At 38.0% G+C, this 22848-nt stretch overlaps 3 protein-coding genes across 4 annotated transcripts; 2 read left to right on the forward strand and 1 right to left on the reverse strand.

Annotated features, from left to right (window-relative positions):
- Positions 1-641: 641 nt before the first annotated feature.
- LOC133880628 (transcription factor bHLH130-like) lies at positions 642-4480 on the forward strand. 2 transcript variants are annotated; one of them, XM_062319608.1, is made up of 9 exons: positions 642-770; positions 1156-1233; positions 1440-1980; positions 2636-2919; positions 3305-3337; positions 3418-3588; positions 3865-3930; positions 4023-4091; positions 4203-4480. In XM_062319608.1, exons 3-9 carry the CDS (start codon positions 1461-1463, stop codon positions 4272-4274), a joined length of 1215 nt encoding a protein of 404 aa, XP_062175592.1. In that variant the 5' UTR covers positions 642-770; positions 1156-1233; positions 1440-1460; the 3' UTR covers positions 4275-4480. The 2 variants fall into 2 exon arrangements, with proteins under 2 accessions (XP_062175592.1, XP_062175593.1); XM_062319609.1 differs by lacking the exon at positions 3305-3337.
- A 1931-nt stretch (positions 4481-6411) lies between these two features.
- Positions 6412-9757, forward strand: LOC133880043 (ras-related protein RGP1-like). The gene is made up of 2 exons (XM_062318908.1): positions 6412-6912; positions 9076-9757. Exons 1-2 carry the CDS (start codon positions 6680-6682, stop codon positions 9524-9526), a joined length of 684 nt encoding a protein of 227 aa, XP_062174892.1. The 5' UTR covers positions 6412-6679; the 3' UTR covers positions 9527-9757.
- A 1941-nt stretch (positions 9758-11698) lies between these two features.
- Positions 11699-15181, reverse strand: LOC133880525 (cytochrome P450 705A20-like). Its single transcript, XM_062319475.1, has 2 exons — positions 14234-15181; positions 11699-12633 (listed from the first exon to the last, which is right to left on the reverse strand). The coding sequence occupies exons 1-2, from the start codon at positions 15131-15133 to the stop codon at positions 11998-12000; spliced, it is 1536 nt and encodes a 511-aa protein (XP_062175459.1). The 5' UTR covers positions 15134-15181; the 3' UTR covers positions 11699-11997.
- Between the last annotated feature and the right edge of the window lie 7667 nt (positions 15182-22848).

Below are 22848 nucleotides of genomic sequence, written 5' to 3' on the forward strand. Positions count from 1 at the left end.
TACCCTAAATTATCCGTTACGTAACACTATTATGATAAGAAGATGCATTAATTAGTTGAAATGTGTAATCTTAATTGCAGATTCTCATAGTTAATTAAATAACCAAACTCATCCATTTGAAACAAGTTCAACACAAAATCAACTGATTAAACTCTAAAGATCAAACCTATTTAATTAAATGATTAATGATGGAATTAAAATTGACATATATACTCGACTAGATAGCCTCAAACCCTCTCAACAAGAAGAGATATGATACAAATTCAATAGTTAGTTTAAAAAAAAAAATTGGAGCTGTACAACAATAATTTTTCCAACAAGAATGGCCGTCGAGATTTGATATTTTGTTACTCCAAAACACAACTCTTGACCACCTTACCCATGTGGCAAAGTGATTTTCTAACTAGATTTAACAATTTTTTTTTTTTTTTTAAAAAAGGGGTATTCATGGAGTAGAGACGATTAAAAATTGTGTTTTGAAGCGGTAATATATCGTATTTCGTGGGGGCGATATTGTTTTGGACAGAATTCAGGGTAGTTTGGTCAACACGAACAATGACGTGTCATGGACCACCTTATGTCAATTAGTGATTCCCGTAATAAAGTTGAAAGCAAAGGGTACATGTCAAACAAAGCTAGTACATAAATGTGTCAGATAGAGAGACAGACATTTGTTGGCTTCCGTTTAGTTCTCTTCTCTCTTCTCAGAACAATCTCTCTCTCTCTCTCAAAGAGATCGAGGTGATTCAGATACGACCCAGAAAGCTGAGGTACTTGAATTTGGTGACGAACCCATCAAACTTGGAGCCCAGATGTTGCTGAAATTTGTGTTAAATTGCAGTACTGTTATTGTTTTTCACTCAGATTTTTTCTGTACTTTCTTGTCTTAAAACTTCCATATTGGGAGATGAACAAAATCCAAGAAAGATTCTGAGCTGAAACAAAGCTGGTCTTCTTTTCTTTTGCACATGTACGGATCCTGAGGTTCTCATATCTTTCTGTGATCCAAGGAAGCAAACATGCATGTGCTAATAAATTAAACCAGTGATATAGTTTTTGTGTGTGTAAATGCAAGCAGGTTTTTTTGTTTAAATTTTTTTGGGTGCTGGATTTAAGCTGTTCTTGTTTTTGTTTTTTTTTTTTCTTCTTTTGCAGCTTTTGGTTTTGGTTTAGTTTGAAGAACAAGCAGATCCTACGTTTCAGGAACAAGCAACTTTTGTCAAACCAATTCAGGTTTATACAATTATCTTTGAATTTGTCTGGAAGTTAAGCTTATTGTTGATAGTTCATCAATTATCTCAAAAGCTTAAAGAAAGTGAATGATATAGACATGATTGGTACTCAAAATCTCTGTTTTGATACTCTTAAATCACTGCTTATAGAAATGGATGAATTTAATTGTTTAATTTATATTATAGTGTAATTATTGTTGTCCTCAGGAATCTGCAGGAGAGACTATTATGAGCCTTTTGTACAGTCCTAGTATCAAATTTGCAGATGGGGAGCTGAGAAAGAACCACCCTGCAGAATTCATGTTGGACTCAAATATTTACCATCAACGTCGACAACAAGAACTAGAGCAACAAAATCAGCAGAACCTGCATAATTCTGGCCTAATGCGTTATCGCTCTGCGCCGAGCTCATTGCTCGCAAGCCTTGTAGATTATAGCGGCAATGGCGGCGGTGACGGTACCGTTGGATGTGAGGATCGCCGGTATCTTCCATCATCGAGCCCCGAGGAGGAGACAATGTTGGCAAGGTTCATGTCACCGTGCAATGATCAGATGGTTTTCCAAGCTGATCAACAAGCACAAGCTCTGCCAAATCATAATCCAGTGGATAGATCTTTTAGTTTTGTGAACTCTGTGGGATTGGAGAATTCAATGAAAGCGAAGATGGGTGCTGCAGGAAATCGGTCCATTCCTCTTGGGCAAAGCAGCTCTCCAGCTGAGCTTTTCGCTGAATCAACCATGGATAACGGTATTATTTGTTGCTCATATATTTGCTATTTTCTCCTATCTGTGTTTGTTATGCTGAGAAAATTGTGGATAAGCCAAAGGAAATATAACATAGGATATAATGATTTATGTTCCTTTGTTAATTTCCCTCCAATTGCAGAAACTCACCAAAACTAGGCTGTGTTGATTTAGGCTAGTCGAGTAGAGTCATATATATTTTCTCAAGTTGCAGATAGTGAAAATTCAGATTCAAAATCACACACTTCCCATAGACTTTCTCAGCAACCAAACATATTTTCTTTCCAATCCTGCCTCCTTGTTGGTAAACAACAGAAAGTACTTAAACTAGGCCAGAAAGAAGGGATCTCTAGAACTCTTGAAAGGTTAATGAACCACATTTTTTGACCCCAAACGCAGCAGAATAATAACACACAGCAGTTATCAATATATATAAGCCGAATGAGGCAATCACAAAACGTAACAACTCTTAAAGGGAACAGAATTGAGTTTTGGACTTGTTTGTTCTTCTCTTATTATATGTTTTCAAGCCCCATCTCAAGCTTCAATTTGATGTTAATTTCGTTTCTATGAAATTTTCTTGTCACCTATATGATTTTGAGCATTTCTATCTTGATACTCTTCAAAATAGATTGCTGAATACTTTTAAATGGCTATAGGCTTTGGTGTGATGAGGAATGTGGGAAGTTTTAGAGCCTGCAATGGGGAAGCTAGCCCGTCAATTACTAAGTTGAATGATGATTTAAGCTTCTCATCTGGGCCATCTCCATGCTCAAGTCATATGACTCAGATTGCTGAAATTGGGAACGAATTAAGTAGACCTCCAGAGGATCAAAGTCTGGGAAATGCTGCTGATAGCCATCAAAATTACATTCCCAACTTCTCAAATGATTCTTGGAATAGATCTGCATTCAATGGCCTAAGAATAACCAGAGACAATGAGGTTAAAAGTGTTCCCTACTTCAAATTCATTGGATACATTTGACAATCTTTTTTTTTTTTTTTTTTTGGGGAAACTTCGCTTACCCCACTCGAACTGTCATGGCTTTTGCAACGTCGCCCCCCCAATCTATCAAAAGTTGCAATGTAGATGTTTGATGTTTTAGCCCTTTTCAATCCCCTTACCATTGGAGTTTTTTGTGAACTCAAATTGCTAACAAGTAAAATGTCTTTTATATTCCTGTAAAATTTTTAAAAACACAAATTTAGCCTTAATTAAAAAAAAAAAAAAAAAAAGAGAAAAAAAAAAACTTTAAAAAAAGGCTGGCAAGAGCCATGACAGTTCGAAGGGCTGAAACATCAAATACTTACATTGTAACTTTTGATAGTTTTTGGACGACATTGTGAAAGCCATGACAATGGTAAGCGAAGTTTTTTTTTTTCTTTTTTTTTTCTTCTCTCTTGCTTTCTGCTTGGCAGTGATGATATTTTCTTCCTACAGAATCCAGAACCCAGAAACAGAACCCATGGATTGACTCATCATTTGAGCTTGCCTAAGACTTCCGTTGAGATGGCCACTATAGAGAAGTTTTTGCAATTTCAAGGTTCCGTTCCTTGTAAAATACGAGCCAAAAGAGGCTTTGCCACCCACCCACGAAGCATTGCAGAGAGGGTAAATCTCACATTTCATGTTGGAGCTGTTTGCATAATGATTTTTTGGGTTCATCTGTATATCTACCATTTACACAAAATCACTTTCACTTGATCATTAGCTGGAGTTAACCCTTGACATGTTGAGGTCCGTTAGAATATTGATTAAATGAGTGAAAGCTTTTAAGAAAAGTGATGATTAATAAGGTGTTAGAGCAAATGTCTCAAGTTCAAACTCATTTTTTATCGGTTTAATCTTTTCGGATAAGTCGTGATTTAACGAGGTCTGTTGCATCAGGTGAGAAGAACACGGATTAGTGAAAGGATGAGGAAACTGCAAGAGCTTTTTCCAAACTTGGACAAGGTAGTTTACGCTGATGATTTTTTGACTTGTGAATGTCAAAAAACTTTTGTTGGGAAACTCAATCTTCTTCCTTTGGTTGTTTCCTTTTGCAGCAAACAAACACAGCAGATATGTTAGATTCGGCAGTTGAGTACATTAAAGACCTTCAGAAACAGGTTAAGGTATTGTAAAAGACAGCAAATTAAACTCTATATCTTCAATTAACCAACTCATCACATGAATCTTCAACCAACTCTATCTTCCCTCACAAAAACATTTCCTTTTTGGTGCAGACGCTCGCGGATACAAAGGCCAAGTGCACTTGTTCAAGAAAACTGAAGCAATATTCAAATCATTCTGACTGATTTGTTTCTGCATGTACAGAGTGTTAGGAAGATGGCAAAGTAACAAAATATGCTGACACTAACTTATCTTTTCCAATGCACGCAAGTAGAATAAAATGGTAGAAGATTGTGAGTGTGGAAAATATATATAAGGCTTGTTTTACGACGCGTTTTCACGGCAATTTTTCGTTTCTCAATTTAAATTCCGTTTTTTTAGCGTTCGTTGACTTTCAACTACGTTCATCACTTTTTTTTTTTTTTTTTTGGATAATTTCACAAAAGGGTAATGAACTATACGACGTTTTGAGATAAGGGTATTAAACCATCAAACGTCTGAAACTAAATTATCCAAGTTTTCAAATGTCCCATTTAAGAGTAATCTGTTAAGATTTACTGTTAAATCTTGCCAAAATTTTCAAAAACCCGTCCATTTTTTTAGTAAAAAAATGCTACGATTTAGATGTTGGTCAGAATTTAATGGAATTTGCAAAAATACTCATACCTGAATCTTTGAAAATTTGTATAAATTTTTTTTAGTAAATAAACACAATGGTATTTTAGGAATTTAGACAAAATTTAACAGCAAATCTTAACGGAGTATCTTTAAGTGAGACATTTAGAAACTTGAATACCTTAGTTTGAGACGTTTGATAGTTCAATACCCTTATCTCAAAACGGTATATAGTTCGATACCTTTTGTGAAGTTATCCTTTTTTTTTTTTTTTCAAAGCATCGACGTAACTTTTCTTCCACAAGAATTTTCACTGCATTGTCAACATCTTCTGAAAAGACATGGAAAAGACCGTGAAAAGCTGAATGAAAAAAGTTTTGTAAGTGAAAGTAAAAGAATGGAGAAACATTAACGAAAGGAGATGGTTTTTACTTTGAGAAATGATACACAACTTCAATACAACCCGCTTCGGTGTAAAGCATATATATATATATATATATATAAATATATTTTCTTTTGGATCGGAGGCAGTTGTGTTGAAATTGTATAGCGGTAGTGACATGAATCATTTCTCTTTTGCTTTTTGGGTAAAAAGCAAAACATACACACAAAAGAAGTTCTCAAACAGACCCATCTCCAATGGAAGATCATCATCCCAGTAGCAGTCATAAAATCCAATCCTTTCCAAAGTATTGACGCTCTTAATGAAGAAGATAAATTGTATAGCAAAGGTTTCAAAGTTCAAACCATTAGACTTGTGTGCTATTTATTTACCATGTTGAGAAATTCTACCAAGTAAGCCATCTTACATATGTAATCCAAGGATTAGGATTAGGATCCTGTGCAATTATGTTGATAGTTGTAGAGAAACTTTTATTTATTTATTTATTTTATTTTATTAAAAAAAAATTTCGGTTATTTGTAAACTCTCTCATAATCTTTGTATTTTGTGAAATTTGGGGTTACTTGTACAGTTTTGTATTTTTACATCATAATTTTTTTTTTAAAGTAATAAATTATGAAATTTTCTTAAGTGGATCCCACACAAGAGACACCATTAAAAACCACTTCTCACATTAAAATACTTTTTCAATACCCACACCACACAGACTTCTAATCCATCATTGACGAATGAGGTGTTGTGATAGTGTGATGGGTTTCATCATTCATGAAGTGTAATGTTCCGCCTATAATTAATTTACAATAATCTTTTTACAATTTGATGTGATAATTTTTTTTAAAAATGCATTATTTCCTCCTGATCGATGGCCACCCCAACCACCATGCAGGGGTGGATAAGATGCCTGATTTGGTGGCCGAGACTACCTTAATAGCTCAAGACCACCCTCGATGCTCATGGGGAGGTTCGGTTGGGGTGACTGATCACCCCTAAGGTTAGGGGCGAAACTAAAATTTTTGAAGTAGGGAAGAGGAAAAAATAAAATTAGGGAGGGGTCTATTTCATAAAATATGATAAATACTATCATATTTTATGAAATAGACATTAATTATTATTTATCATATTTTATGAAATAGACATTAATTATTATATCTCTCATGGGATCAAATATGTATTGGGATCTAAAATAAATTTAATTTGTTTAAAATTATAGATTCCCATGATAAAATATTAAAGGTGAAAGTTTAAGAATGAAATTGAGCTTAAATGTCAAAACTAGAGATTAATTTTTGTGAAATTCACAAAAAGAAAAAAGAAAAATCTAAACGCCATTGGTCTCTCTGCCTACGTTTCCATCCCTCTCTCTCTCTGACTCAGTCTTCACTGTAAATCCTGCACAGTAATTCTTTAGCAATTCGTGCATATATTTATACGAAATAATTCGAAGCACTTTGACCGTTAAAACCCCTCTCCCAGGCTCATGATCAACCCAAATCCACCGATCGCTCAAGACCGAAGCTGATTGAACGGTGATAGGATTCGGCGATTCAATTTCGTAGGGAGGGAGAGAGAGAGATGTCGAATTTTCAAGGGAACCACAACTACAACCAGAAGATCGACTACGTGCTGAAGGTGGTGCTGATCGGAGACTCGGCGGTGGGGAAGTCGCAGCTCTTGGCCCGGTTCGCGAGGAACGAGTTCAGCTTGGAATCCAAGGCCACCATCGGGGTCGAGTTCCAGACCAAGACGCTTGTGATCGACCACAAGACCGTCAAGGCCCAGATTTGGGACACTGCTGGTCAGGAAAGGTGAACCAAAACCCAAAGTCACCAACTTTACCTTTTTTTTTTTTTTGGTCTTTAAAGTTTCTTTCTTTCATTGATAATGTTTTAATAGATTTTTTGTTAGAGTATTGATTAAGTGATTCATGGTTTCCATTGTCGTATTTATCATATGTAATAATGTTTTAATAGTGTTTTTGTTTGAATATTACTGAAGTGATCCACCACTTTTATATCAATTTAATAGAATGAATTGGAGAAATTTCGGAGAACCCAATTCAGAAGAAAACTTTGTCCTTTTTTATTCTTGGTAATTCATCTTAGTATTTAGCTTGTCCATACACTAAGTTATTTAAGCTAAATATTTTATGTGTTGAGTCTCACTTGTTGGGTGGAGTTTAGGCTTACTGGTACTACTTGTTGAGGTGAGTCTAAACTTACAAAGAGTGTTAGAATATTGATTAAATTGTAAATTCACCATTTTGTATGAACTTAGATTTTTGGAACAAGTAGTATTGATGTTATTCAAATTTTGTAGATTTTTGGGCATAAAAGGCTTTTTAGGGTTGATAAATTTTACTCTAGTTATTGCGTTTATTTTGCATAGGAAGGTTGGTTATCTTGATGAAACAGAGAGAAACAAGATTAATATTGTTGATTTCTGTGAATGTAAAATTTGGGTGTTGTGCTGTGCTTTGAATTTTATTTTATTTTATTTTATTTTATTTTTTTATTTTTTTTTTTATTTTTTTTTTTCTCTCTGGTTGGTAAACTAAGTAAAACTGCTCAATGTGATTTGTGTAACACTATCTTGAAGTATTATTCTCATTGAGATGAGTGAACCATCTTATCCAATGAGTTGTAATATGAATAATGGTAATAGGCATGAGGAATGCATGCGATGATGGAAAAGAAAAACTTTTTAGTTCGTATAATATGTTTGTGTAAAGGCCTTGTTTAGTACTTATTCTATTTGCATTAGTTGACAGATAAGTTTGCTACACATTTCGAATGAGAAATGCTATGATTATTCATTGGGTCTTGATAAATTACAGATGAAGGTATGTTGGTTGAGGAGTTCAGCCAACAAGTTTTAAGGGTTTCCATGGGAGGGGAGTTGTGGGCATGCCAGAGGTGGTATTAGAGTAAGAGATTCTGCAGACCTTAGGAATTGATTTATTATCACGTAGCGGAATAGGATTCTGGGAGTTGATTTATATGAGAGCAATCGGTTCTGTAGTATGCAGGTGCAGAGTTATGTTAGAATCTCGGCATAGGATTTTTATAGATTCTAGTTGATCTCCTTTGTGCTAGAGAGTCCGATTAAGGCAGAAGAGAGAGATAATGATTAAGATTTCAGGTGACAGAGTAAAAACCAGCTTGGTGATGGCGTTTTGGTACATTGGCTTTATTGACCATAAAAGAGAGAGAGACACTGGTGGATGTTGCTAAAGGGTTAGAGTTAGAATGCTGAAGTTTTTGTGATGCCAAATAGTCATAAAACAGCAATGGTTTCTAGAGCAGTATTGTGTCCTAAGATAAAGCATGTTGAGGTGAATTATGACTGCTACAACAACTGGGACACCATAACTGATACTCTTAAATGAGAGGGTAGGTTCATTAGTTAGAGAAGATCAGTGGTGTTGCTAGTGATAAGTCATAAGCTAGTGTAAGTTGAAGATGATAGAAGAAGGGGGGAGGTTTGACACTGAGGGGAACGCAGATCTCTTCAATAAGATGGAGACTAGAAATACCATGATCAATTGTAGGTACCATTTCAAAAGGTTTATATAGAGACAGGAACTTGCAATGGGAATTCAAAATGGTTGGACTAGGCTAGGGGTTGCAATTCATATTCGCGTGTCGGGTTTGAGTTATGTCGAGTTATGGATATAAGACTATATATGTTAACCTTAACCCGACTTATTTAATTAAATGGGTTAGACTTCTTAACCTTAACCCACTAATTTTGTATTAAGTTCGTGTCGAGTTTACGGGTCGTATAAAAAATTGTCTGCTTTAAACTATGTCCTATTTCACGAGAGAGAGAGAGAGAGAGAGAGAGAGAGAGAGTTCATATATGACTTATTCAAAATGGTTCACAATTGGTAACTCTTTTTTCTGGCCACAAAGTCCCAATATTAGATTTTTTTTATTATGTTCTGCTCACATTCTTGATGCTAATCTCAGATACAGGGCAGTGACCAGTGCATACTACAGAGGTGCGGTGGGGGCGATGCTAGTGTATGACATTACCAAGCGTCAAACATTTGATCATGTGGCCAAGTGGTTAGAGGAGTTACGGGGCCATGCTGACAAAAATATTGTCATCATGCTTGTGGGCAATAAGTCTGACTTGGGGTCCCTTCGAGCTGTACCTACAGAGGATGCAAAAGAGTTTGCCGAAAGGGAGAACCTCTTCTTCATGGAGACATCAGCCCTTGAAGCCACTAATGTTGAATCAGCTTTCCTCACGGTCCTGACAGAAATCTACCGGATCATCAGCAAGAAGGCTCTTGTTGCCAATGAAGAATCAGCTGCTGTAGGAAGTTCATCACTTCTCAAGGGAAAGAATATTGTTGTCCCTGGACAGGAGCCAGCAGAACCTGAACGGAGGTTCAGCTGTTGCACCTCTTCGTAGGATTGTATTCCTCCGACCTTTTCCCACGTTGATTGCAATTTTTACTGTCGGTTAATATCTGACATGATCACAATTAATCTTCTTTTTTCAGGAATACTGTTGTAAAAAACCTTTTTTTTTTTTTTGAAAGAAGTTGGTGGTGATTAATCCGGGAATGGATTTGGTATTAGTACAAACTTGCAATACTTTTGAAATTTATTTACTTAAAATCGAATTTTGAAATTTCATGACTGAGGGATTTTATGTTTGTAGAATATTGAGTGATTGTCATAGCGCGCAGCTAGACTGATATGGACTGGGATTCTCTGCAATTTGGGATTCTCTCAATTGCCTGCCTCTTGCAATTGCTCAGGCAATTGAGAGAGACCTCCTTGGATGACACTCACTTTTGAAATTTCACGTTTGTAGAATATTGATTTACTGTCATAGCGCTGCTGCTTATAGATTGACATGGACAGGAATTTCTTGCAATCAGAGATTCTCTCAATTAAGAGAAGTCTCTTATGGCACTCGCTTGTTCGATCACTTGTTTGGGTAGGTGGGTTTTATAGCCATTTCTCATTTACAGTCGAGCAGGCTGCAATTCTTACAAAGAATTCATGTAAATGAATCCATTGGCATTGTCTCGTGCCAAGTCATGCATCATTTGCCCTTTAAAAGATTTACAATAATATATATACTTTACCAATATCTTACTATGCTGTCGTGGCATTGTTAATTTATTATTGATTTTTTTTTTTCTTTGAACAATTGCTAATCTAAGGGTGGATTGACAGTGTTACATCAATATAGCATAATAATAATAAATTTGTAGTGTGGTATATAGCATTACTTGGTCACAAAAGGAACACTCGTGGACACTTCGCCCATTCATACAACACACAACAAAAGAACCTCTCATATAACCTTACACTTTGGAATCCATATACGTGAGTAATTTTTAGGGCTGTCAAAATAGGCTGACACGATCCGTTTGACCCGCCAACCCGTTAAGGGTCAACCCTAACGCAACCCGTTTAGCTAAAAGGGTCAAATCCTTAAACCCTAACACAACCCTGTTAAATAACGAGTTGACACGGCCCGTTCCGTTTGACCCGTTTATTAATAAAGTCTATAAAAATAAAAACACAAATTTAAACTAAAAAAAAATTATATTGTTTGAATAATCATATTATTTCACAATTGAAATATGAAGCATTGAGTTGTTTTATTGTTTACTTGTTTTGGTTCAACTTCTAAGTTCAAAAAATTCAAAAAAAAAAAGACTTGTTTTAGTATTTACCTTTTTTGTTCAAGTTCTAACTCAATAAAAGAAAAAGACTTGTTTTATTTTTTGTGAGATTTTTTTAGTTTAGTATTTACTCTTTAGACAGTGAGAGAAAGAGAGAGGTAGCATGATTGTTTAGATTTAATTTTTAATATTGAAAAAAAAGGTTTAAGTTTACGGGTCAAACGGGTCGACCCTGTAATGACCATTTTATGACCCAAATCCTTTTAAGCTTAACCCTAACCCTTTAACTTTGTGTTGGGTTTGCAGGTCGTGTCAAAAATTACCAGCCCTAATAATTTTCACATTCTAGCACACACAATCGAAGGATACCCCAGTCTCCTTTTTATAGAAGTTAATATTTTTTTACATCCATCTTTAGACGTGATTCTTACAAGCATTTTAAATTCACACGTGTGCATTTTTTTTAAATGCATGTGCCTCTGTAAATCTTATTAAAAATACACGAGACAGATGCCAGTTTAATGAGCGAAATTGGACTCAAAATAAAAGATACTCAGTTACACCATCGCGTAATTCTAAAAGTCTCTCATTTGTCCTTCCAAAAATGAAGTGGCTTTTAAAATCACAATTAGACTAGTGATTGATAACTATTGAATTTTGATGAAATGATAGTTTTAATAGCCATCTCATTTTTAGAGGGTCACAAGAGTGAAACAAGATAGACTTTTAGTATTACTCTACACAATTATCATATTCAAAACAAAAACATATATTAAACATGTTTATTAACACTAACAAATATTAAACATGGCATGCAACTGAAAGTACTTCATGGTACAAACAGATTGTAATATGCATTAAGAGCAGATAGAATGACAATAAATGTTAAATATATTGAAGAAATATATGAAAGAGAGAAAGAGTGAAAGAGAAAGAGCGGAAGCGTATAAATGACTACATTGTATTAAAGTAGTGTATTTAACACTATTATATAAGTCTTTATTTTTAGAGAGACAATGAGTAGTAAGTAAGAAATCTTAAATTACATAAAGGCAGAGAATAAACCCTAATAGAAAACACAATAAATATATAATAACATAATATTCTTAACATTATATATGATCGAGATTCCTTGCATGTGTTTACACTAAACACATGCTCTTATTTCTAAGCATCAGATGGAGTACTAGAGAAGGTGAAGCACATGAAGGATTCGAGAAGCCATTGCCATTGCAGGAAATTAGATCGAAGAAGCAAAGGGGTTGAAGTGAACAACCGGAAGACATGTCAGTGGCTGAGCCAAGTGCATAAAGACACCTTTCCCAGCTTCCATATTAACCTTACCGCTGTGCCCATCAACACGAAACTTCCAATCAAAGCATTGAACCATGGCTGCAACAGCAGTATGCATCATAATTAACCCCAGCCTTGAGCCAGGGCAGGCTCTCCTCCCCGCTCCAAAACTAAGAAGAGTTTCTCCGCCAGTTCGATCTTGTTTATGTTCTTTGTTAGAAACCAAGAACCTCTCCGGCCAGAACTCATTTGGGTTGTCCCATACCTCTGGATCTCTCATTATGGCATACAAATTGATAAACACCACAGTTTTTTGGGGCATGTCAAAGCCTGCTAGCTGACAACTTTGGCGGCATTGTCTTGTTGTGACGGGAAATGGCGGATATAGTCTTAGTGTTTCTTTTACAACGGCTTGCAAGTATGGGAGATTTGCGACATCAGACTCCTCAACCAGTCGAGTACTACCGACAACCGATCTTATCTCTTCTCTGAGCTTGTGGAATACATTTGGATGGTTGATGAGCTCAGCCATTAACCATACGATGGCCTCTGCTAAGGTTCCAGTGCCTCCGACGATAATATCCTGCCAATATAGTGGAATTTGAGTCGATGACAGAGACAAGGTGAGAGTTTATGTATGAAGTACTTCATTGCAAATATATCTCTTGGTGGACTTTTATGGAGTCAGGAATTAATGAAGCTATATAAAAAAAAAAAAATCCCAAAAAAAAGAAGAAAAAATCACCAGAATTCGTCCAAGGTTGTGTTTGTAAATCATTTTTAAAAAATGAGTGAGTTCTACCTCAAATTTGTATCAACGAAGAAGAGTAATGTTAAAGTCTTGATTTATCACATATATATAGAAAAAATGTCAATTATACTATATGTGACTTAAATCCCTTGAACTTTCATCACATTGTAATTATCATCTTAAATTTTAAAAACTCTCAATTTAGTATATTATTCATCTTTCAATTTTTTTTTTTTTTTTTTTCAATTTCACCCAACTATTAGGATTTTCTGTTAAATCCAACAAGAGAGATGCCAAAATTTTTAAAATACCCATCTTTTTTAGGAAATAAAAAGAGAAAAAAATTACAATGATTGACATAGGTGTTGGCGGTCAGGGTTTAATGGAATTTGCAAAAATACTCACGCCTAAATCTTTGATTTTTATCTTTTTCTTTTTTAAAAAACAGAAGTATTTTTGAAAATTTTAACAAGATTTAATGAAAAATCCTAATGCATGGAAGGGAGACATTGTAATATAAATACACTAAATTAAGAGTTTTTGAAATTTATAAAGTAATTAAATCGCAAAAGCGGAGACAATTCAAAAAAAGATAGACGAAGTTTTTCCTATTTCTTTTAACATGCCATTTTCTTTTTAGTACAATATGTCTCCGCTTAAAACAATCGATGATCAATTAATGGTAAAACATCTTTTGATCCTGTACCGTCTGTGTTTGTTTCAGCGTTTGACTATTTATTGTATTTTAGTGCTATATAACCAGAAAATGCTGATCATCACATTTTCAGAGTTCGTGTGTGTTTTTTTAAAGAAAAAAAAACGAAGGGTTTTAGGTAGGGATGGAGCCAGAAACTCTTATGAGTAAGGGTCGAGGGCTAAAAAATTTTATTGGTAGGGGTAGTAAGCTAAGTTTTATTTTTTTACCTTACAAATTGTTTTTTACCTAATTTTTTTTTTTGTTGCTTTTTGGAATTGAACCCCCCCCCCCATTAGATCCGTCCTTGGTTTTAGGGATAAATGTTTTCTTGTCAACGAAAAAGTATTTTGTGCTAAAATAAATACAGCCTTAATTTGGACGACTTTAACTTTAATCCATGATTTCCAAATGGGAAATGCATGACTTAGGTATTAATTAAAACTTTTATTGCAATCCATTTAAAAATAATTAGTGAAATGATTATAATCACTAGCCAAATAATGACTTAATTAAGACTAGTTTATGTTGACAATTAAGTGAGTCAAAAGCCAAATAAATTGAAAAAGTTAGATTTTTTACTTGATCATTATACTAATTATAAGCTGTTCACTTAATTAGTTTGTAAGAAAATTTGTAGTAAAAGCTAGCTAGCTTGACCATTTCCAAATAAATAAATAAATAAAATGAGTGAATCAATTAAGTTGAACCAAATTAATTAAGGCAAAAACTACTTACATATAAGAAAGATTTGAGATGGATTCTGCTAATCTTGGCCTCAGCCTTGTCATCTCGGAAGACCTTCAACAATATATCCATCAAATCTTCATTTTCTCTCTCCCCGATATGTTCTTCATGCTCCTTCAATATTCCTTCGAGAAGCCCATCAATCCCCAGATGCAATTCCGTGAACTGCTTTCCATACAGCCACAAAACAACTCTACTCAGGGGCCCCAACACATCCCCAAGAACTATCTTGGAACCAATCTCATACGTGGTTTTCAGGTACTCCCTGATCCTGTCAGCTTTATCACCTTCCTCCGAACACCTGGTGCTCATCGCCATCGTGCACAGAGTATTGTTTGTAAGCTTTATGAGCTCGGCGCCCAAATTCACAACCTCTTTTTTCTTTGCACTCTCAAGCAATTCACGAACGAACCGGGCGAACTCTTCCTCCCGGACAACCCGCGATCGTTCAAGCTGTCCCGGCGAGAGCAACTGGCTAATGCACAGTTTCTTCATGAACCGCCAATAATCACCATATGGGGCGTTGAAGAATCCACACTTGGCGTACGGCAATTCATCGCCGAAGCATAACTTGGGGAAGGGGTGCTGCGCGAAAACAATATCTTGGGTTTTGAATATCTCGTGGGCCACGGGGGCCGACGAGACCACGATGGACTCATAAAAACCGAGGCGGAGATAGAAGATGGAGCCATACTGGGTGGAGAGGTTCTGCAAGGATTTGTGAAAGAACCCTCCCACGAGGTGGAGGTGACCGATGAGTGGGAGGGCGGGTGGGCTCGGAAGGCGGCGGCTCCCGCTTTTCGGCTTAGAGAGATTGTTGAAAAACAATATCAGTAGGACTGGTGAGAGGAAACTCAAGAACAGGAAGAGGTAGTACTGGGTTTCACTCATGGTGTTGGTTGGTGGCTTCAAACTTGCTTCTCCCTGAGCTAGAGTCTTGCATGTGTTTATATAGGCCGCCAGCTTGCTTGCATGTATCTGTATATATATATATATATAGGTATTAATTCATTTGATCAGTACCTTTGACTTTGTATAATTAATATATTATTGGCACGTACTTGGTTGTTGGCTTAATTGCCGATCGAGTGAAGGAAAACTATATATAATGCAATATAAAATTAAAATAAAAGCGTAATAAAGAAAGAGACAGATTCTTCAAATAGCATGAAGGACAGATTCTTCCTCAATTCACACATAAAAGACAAAACTTTTTCTGGACAACTCCTCTGCAAAAAAGATTTACCTTAATTTGTAGACAAAAGATTATTGCCAAGTTCTCCACAAAAAGTGTTTCACCACATTCTGAACAATATTTAATGCATACGTTGATTAGTTAGCGGCCCTTATCCGAGCACGAACTCTCTCGGCATTTTAGAAACGCCGATAATTAGTTCACTAAAACGATGAAAAATTGTTGAGGCCGGCTTATTTAAATACGCTGAAATATTATTGCAAAACAACGTCATTAATTGTATTCTATTTCCTAATAATCTAGAAGCTTCCCCGACATTTTCTTCCTCACTCTCTCGTACTAATGTTAAAGACATCTTTTTATCATCCCAAAGTAGATATGACTTTTAAAATTATTATTTAATTTTAATTTAACGGTGATTTTAAAAGCTGTCAAAAAGATGATCTCTAACATTACTTGTTGATACAGTATTCCGGTAGGAGACGTGTCGATCAATGATTCGTCAGAGTACTCCTTCTTCTCAAATCTGCAAACAAGAACAAACATTGCGTTGGGGGGTGCTCCGACGTTCCCACTTCGATGGTTAAGTCAGATGATAGTTTGAATATGAGCAGAGTAATTTTTAGAAGCATAGAATGTACCTTAATATTTGAAGAGATTCTGGTATTTATAGAGAGTGAGGAGTAGTTAGGATTGTTCCCGGTTTGTGCGGGGATCGGTAGTTGAGGAGACGTGGCCTCGGGCGCACGGACATTTCGGGTTCCACGACAGCCTATCTCGGGCGCACGATCCTTTATGGGTGACATGTTGTTGGAGAAACTTCGGGCGTACAATCTTGTTATGTATCGTGTGTTGTGCCCTTTAAATCCCGGGTAATTCCGAGATGTTCGTGGGCTCAGGTGTTACGAGGTATCCGGGTCGGCTACCCGAGTCGGGTAGTTGGGTCGGGTGAACCGGTTGGGCCCAAATGATTTTGATGGGCTTTGATAAACTAATATTTTTCCTAACAGTTACCCCCCAATTCTCTTATGCAAATTTTGTGCGTAAGGGAATTTAGGAACAATCAAGTGGCCTTAACTTACCGCGGATTCCAAAATTGAGTCTAGTGCATGTTATCGGGAAGGTTTCGATTTTTCAGTCATTACTTCACCTGAAGAGTGTCAGTCCGGAGGCCTTTGGAAGTCATCTTTGGAAAAATCCCGCACTTTTTCAAATTCTAAATTTCAAATTTGCTCTCACATTCAAAATCTCGGGTTTCGGGATTGGCTGACGTATGCAATAAGGTGCATTTAATGCAATTCGACGTCGGTTCGTCTTTTGAGGCTCGAGTGTGCAAATCTGAGGTAACATTAGATCGAGTTTAGAATGACTTAACTGCTGCTAATGGAGATAAAGCCCAGCTGGCCACCGAGCTCGATGCCTCTCAGACTAAGGAAGGAAGCTGTTCAGTTTTCTAAGCTACCCCAACCGGGGAGGATAACTGCCAAGTAGAAAGAATCTCGATCCTGTGAATACCAGCGACAATATTGGGATTGAGATCCCTGTATAACTTGCCCATATCTGCTTTCGGGACCAACTAGATGTCATATCTGCGTGTGCTTCAAATGAGGATTGCCAAGCAACCAACCGAGGCCATAGCTCGGGAAACCGTTCTTGAAGTTCATACCGAGGACTCTCTCGGGGCTATGCAAGATTCGAGCCCAATGATGATTTTGCCCAATTTTCGCATAGCAGAAGAAACTGCAGAGGAACATGTGTCCAGGGGGGAGAGAACTCTGACTCTCCTCGGGAGGTTGATGGGCTGTTCATTAATCAATTGCTTCTCGTCAAGTGAAGATTGCTGCACAGAAGCGCGAGAATGTTAATAAGGAGAGTGTCATGGTCTGTGAGGCTGCAATGAGGCCTCGGCCCGCCAGGAGCGAACTTGTCCTTGGTTTCATGGGCCAAGTGAAGAGTTTATTCAGCCATCAGGAGTATAAATTTCCGGAGGAGCACATATCCACAAGGGATGCTCCTAGTGTTGAGCGTGTCCCATAAGAATCTCTGTTTGATGTCGAGACGACAAATCTTTGTTTTCTCGGTCTTTTCGTTCGTTGTCAAGTTGGTTGTGTTGTGACAGAACTTGAAAGTTCATAAATGTTAATCCCTCGCTGGAGGTTCGAGTGGCCGAGATGCAGGTTGGCACTCGAGGTAGAGCAGCTGAAGAAGGATGTCTAGGCTCGGGACCAAGAACTGAGTGTTCCGAATTGACTAAGAGAGACTTGGGTTCGGGAGATCGAGGTTAGTTGAAAACAACGAGAAGAATTGCAAGGCCGACATTTGACTGAGTTGTCTGAGTTATTCCCGAGGGTGTTAATTATTTGATTTGACCGAAACATTTGTTTTTTCGAACCGGTTGTATTTGAATAATTACCGAGGGAGATAATTAGAGTGACTTGGTTGCCTTCCCGAACCGGCTGTATTTCAAACCGAGGAAGACAACAATTTGAGTTGAACCGAGTCACCCCCCAGTGTTACGGAGGGACTTGATTGGGTATGTCTTCCTGAACCAGTTGTGTTTCAAACCGAGGGAGACATCACTTTGAGTTGAACTGGTTTGAGTTGAACTGAGTCACCCCCTGTGTTATCGAAAGACATGATCGGGTGTGTCTTCCCGAACCAGTTGTGTTTCAAACCGAGGGAGACATCACTTTGAGTTGATCTGGTTTGAGTTGAACCGAGTCACCCCCTGTGTTACTGAGAGACATGATCGAGTGTGTCTTCCCGAGCCGGTTGTGTTTCAAACCGAGGGAGACATCACTTTGAGTTGAACCGAGTCACCCCCCCACTGTTACCGAGGGACATGATCGGGGTGTGTGTTTCGAGCCGGTTATGTTTCAAACCGAGGGAGGCAACACTTTGAGTTGATCTGGTTTGCTTTGAACTGAGTCACCCCTTGTGTTACCGAGGGACATGATCGGGGTGTGTGTTCCAAACCGGCTGTGTTTCAAACCGAGGGAGACATCACTTTGAGTTGATTTGGTTTGAGTTGAACCGAGTCACCCCCTGTGTTACCGAGGGACATGACCGGGGTGTGTGTTCCAAATCGGCTGTGTTTCAAACCGAGGGAAACAACACTTTGAGTTGATTTGATCTGGTTCGAGGCATACGGCGGCTCAGGGCTTATGGTGGCCCAAAGCTTTGATGCTCGAATAATGCCAAGTCTACTCGTGGCCAAGATGAGGCTTTGCTCGGGATTACTGAGGCTTTTGTGCTCAATGCTTGCCGAGTCTTTGGTGCTTGAGTCATGCCGAGTCAACTCGAGGCATGACGAGACTTTTTTCTTTTTCTCCTCTTAAGCTTTTTAGTGGAGTCCCTGTATTAACATAGCACAAGGAGACGAATAGATCAAAAACATGAGTTTGAAAGAGATGCTTTGAGTGACCATCGATTCTTGTGAGGCTTCTATCTGTCACAGAGAGAGGCGGCGTTAAAGCTCTTTGCGTGTTGCACAAGCTTAGGGTAATGTGGCTTTTTGCTGCTATAATGTACCCCCCACCGTTGCAACATAGAATTCAAAAGGGTTTTTTTTTTTTTTTTTTGTCTTTGCCTGACTATGTTTTGCTCACAAGCGGGCATTTTTTTTCTTCAGAAAATGAATTTTTTGATCTCGCTTGATAAAGACCTTTGACCTGAAATATTAGCTTTGTTTGTGTCTAAAAGGCACATATGTATGCATATATGTAGCAGAGTCTAGCAATTAACAATTTAGTAATGCGAGAAAATATGACATAGTCTTCTATTTCATCTTTCTAATTCATTGGGTTGGTACCCCCAACTTTTTTACTTTGTGATTTGTAGCTAAGTATGAAAGGTTTAGGATTCTGGTGTTGGACTGTCGAAAGAACGAGGCGTAGCTAAGTATGAAAGATAGCCATCTATTTCATACTGCTTCGTTTTTGTGTATGCTAAAATAAGTAATGATGTAACCGAGCAATGCACGAGATACGTTTGACTGTCTCGAAATTTGATGATTCTTCGTGACACAAAAATTGCTAAAAATCGTGTTTCTTGAATTATTAAGTGTGGTGGGTAGGCTAGCATAAACAAAAATGCAAAGAGTGAACTTATCTCGATATTTTGATGAAGTTGTGCACTGGGGCTCCTCGGAAGAGACCCTCGAAATGAGTCCTCGGATTGGATCCTCAGCTTGGATTGGATTCTTGGCTCGAAATGCACCCTCGGTTCGGAATGGATCATCGGCTCGGATTGCACCCTCGGCTCGGATGAGATCCTCGATTCAGATGGAATCTTTGACTCGGATTGCACCCTCGGCTTGGGATGATTTGCGGCTCGGATGAGATCCTCGACTCGGATGGAAACTTTGGCTCGGAATGCATCCTTGGCTTGGATGGTATCCTCGGCTCGGATGGTATCCTCGGCTCGGATGGTATCCTCGGCTCAGATTGCACCCTCAACTTCGGAATGCATCCTTGGCTTGGATGGTATCCTCGGTTCGGATGGAATCCTTGGCTCGGATTGCACCCTCGACTTCGAAATGCATCCTCGGCTCGGATTGCACCCTCGACTTCGGAATGCATCCTTGGCTTGGAATGGATCCTTAGCTTGGATGTATCCTCGGCTCGGATGGGATGAGATCCTCGATTCAGATGGAATCTTTGACTTGGATGGAATCTTTGGCTCGGAATGTATCCTCTGCTCGGATGGTATCCTCGGCTCGGATGGTATCCTCGGCTCGGATTGCACCCTTGACTTCAGAATGCATCCTCAGCTCGAATGGGATCCTCGGCTCGGGATGCACCCAAAGCGGCAACTTATTTGCAGGAAATGAAGGATATGCTAATCGTTATATCAAACGAATTGCTTGACAATGTCAATGAATTCATTCCATAGCAGATTGAAAAGCTTCGCCAAGATAGGTTCATGGAAATTCATTCTCAATAGTAACAGTTCTTTGACATTATCCATGTAGTCTTTCAACCCTTTGGCAATGGCTATGTGTGCCTGTGTACGTGTACATTTTTCTAGTCTGAGTTAGACTCTACGCTCATAATCGATTTCCAAGTGAAAGCTTCTGAGCTTTGCTGTGCAAGCCCTTGCTATCTGCAGAGAGAGTTCTAGATCCAATGCTCAAATTAAGAGTCGAATCAATAGGATCTGATTAAATAAATGCCTTAACAGGAGTGACTAGTAACAATAATGATGCAATTTCAAGCTTTAAATAATTGAGAAAATTAAAAAATTAGTCAGATGTTACACCTGTGATCTGATCCACTTCTCTTAAAATTGTGGAGGAATTAACTTTGAAACGTGATTAAGACGTGTATAGGATTGCATACCTTGTTTTCGGTGAAAGCCAAGGCATTTAGAAATGTTTTTTTTTAGTACACATATAAAATAAGCCTTTCTCTTTTTTAAACAAAGCACGTGGATATATTTGGAAGTCTTGGCCATCTAAGGTTGCCTTGATATTCACATGATATAATCTTTATAGCTTTGTGTGAAACACAAGGAGTTCAAAAGAAAAGACTCCTCTTACTCAAGTTTTTGTCTTGTCTGTCTCCATGGTTCAAGAAGATAGATATTATGTAAAACGTTCAACATACGGAGATAGAAGATGAGTTTATACTTATCTGGATATTTGATGAGCGCAAACTGCAAGTGTCATAGAGCAAGCTATTTTCAGCCGCAATGCGCAGTGCTTTCAAAAGGGATCAGCACCTTGAGCAGCATAATCACTCATATTGTCTTCAACCAGATCTGGACGAGGGCCTGGGTCTCGTGGTTCCTGGAGAGGAGGGTTCTGTGTGATAGGCTTGTTGCTGTAGATCCCGCTCCTGGCGAGCCACGACCCGGTGGTGGAGGTCTGAAGCGAAGCGCAAATCACAAATCATGTGGAGATGGGTCTCGTCCTCGTAGAGGTAGTGGAGGCATTTTTTCAGGGATCGAAGATATCTCAGAGATCGTGGATCTGGTGGTTTGTGTTTGAACAAATAGAAACCTACAACCGTCCATCTGCGTATGTGGTGAAAACCACCCTTGACCCGGCATGATTGAACGTAAATTCGAGATAGACCACCATGGATCCGCACAACGGAGGGTGAACAAAGTTTTTGGCACTCTTGTATGTCCCGAGCATAAACTTATCTTGGACCCCGGATTCTTGTAACTGGAAAAGTCTTGTACAAAAAGTTTTTTGATGAAGATGAACACAAATTTGCTGTCTGCGAATGCCGAGTCGGTATCGTCGAATGTAAATAAAACCCTTGATGACCACAGATCTGCTCAAACCTGCTTCCGTTGACCAAGAACCACACTGATCGCCAGTCACCATTTCAGATTTTTCTTTTTGCAAGAACGATTGAATCGTTCCCACAGACGGCGCCAAAATGTTGATACAATATTCTGGTAGGTGACGTGTCGATCAATGATTCGTCAGAGAACTCATTCTTCTCAAATCTGCAAACAAGAACAAACACTGCATCGGGGGGTGCTCTGACGTTCCCGCTCCAATGCCTAAGTCGGAGGATAGTTTGAATATGAGCAGAGTAATTTTTAGAAGCATAGAATGTACCTTAATATTTGAAGAGATTCTGGTATTTATAGAGAGTGAGGAGCAGTTAGGATTGTTCAATTCGCAGTTTGTGCGGGGATCGGTAGTTGAGGAAGATGTGGCCTCGGGCACATGGACATTTCGGGTTCCACGACCGCACGATCCTTTATGGGTGACATGTTGTTGGAGAAACTTCGGGTGCACGATCTAGTTATGTATCGTGTGTCGTGCCCCTTAAATCCTGGGTAATTCCGAGATGTTCGTGGGCTCGGGTGTTACGAGGTATTTGGGTCGGCTACCCGAGTTGGGTAGTTGGGTCGGGTGAACTGGTTGGGCCCAAATGATTTTGATGAGCTTTGATAAACTAATATTTTCCCTAACATTACTCATCTCACATTTTCATCTACTGCTCTAATCCAACTCCCCTTCACTCATCACCTAAATCCCTAATCACCGTCGTTCTTTTTCTATCTCTTTCTCCCCCCTTAAATATAATTGCCAACACTGATAAATTTATTCTGTATTATAAATTAAGGAAAAAATATTAAAAAACCCCCTAAACTAATAACCGATTTTAGAATAACACTCTTAATTTTCAAGTGTACTAATGCGACTCATCAAACTACCAAAGTGTGCCAAAAAGGCCACTTTTGTCAAAATATTCCTATAATACCCTTATTCTCTTAAAAATTAATTAAAAAAAAAAACTATTATTTGTAAAGAAATAAAAAAAAAACTATTAATATAAAACTAAAAATTTAAAGAAATTAAAAAAACTTGAAAAATTAAAATTTTTTAATTAAAAAAAGAAAAGAAGAAAAGGGTAGGGGTGGCTGTCGAGCCAACAATTTTGTTGTT

The sequence above is a fragment of the Alnus glutinosa genome, chromosome 10 (genome assembly GCF_958979055.1).
Source record: "Alnus glutinosa chromosome 10, dhAlnGlut1.1, whole genome shotgun sequence".
Lineage (NCBI taxonomy): Eukaryota > Viridiplantae > Streptophyta > Magnoliopsida > Fagales > Betulaceae > Alnus > Alnus glutinosa.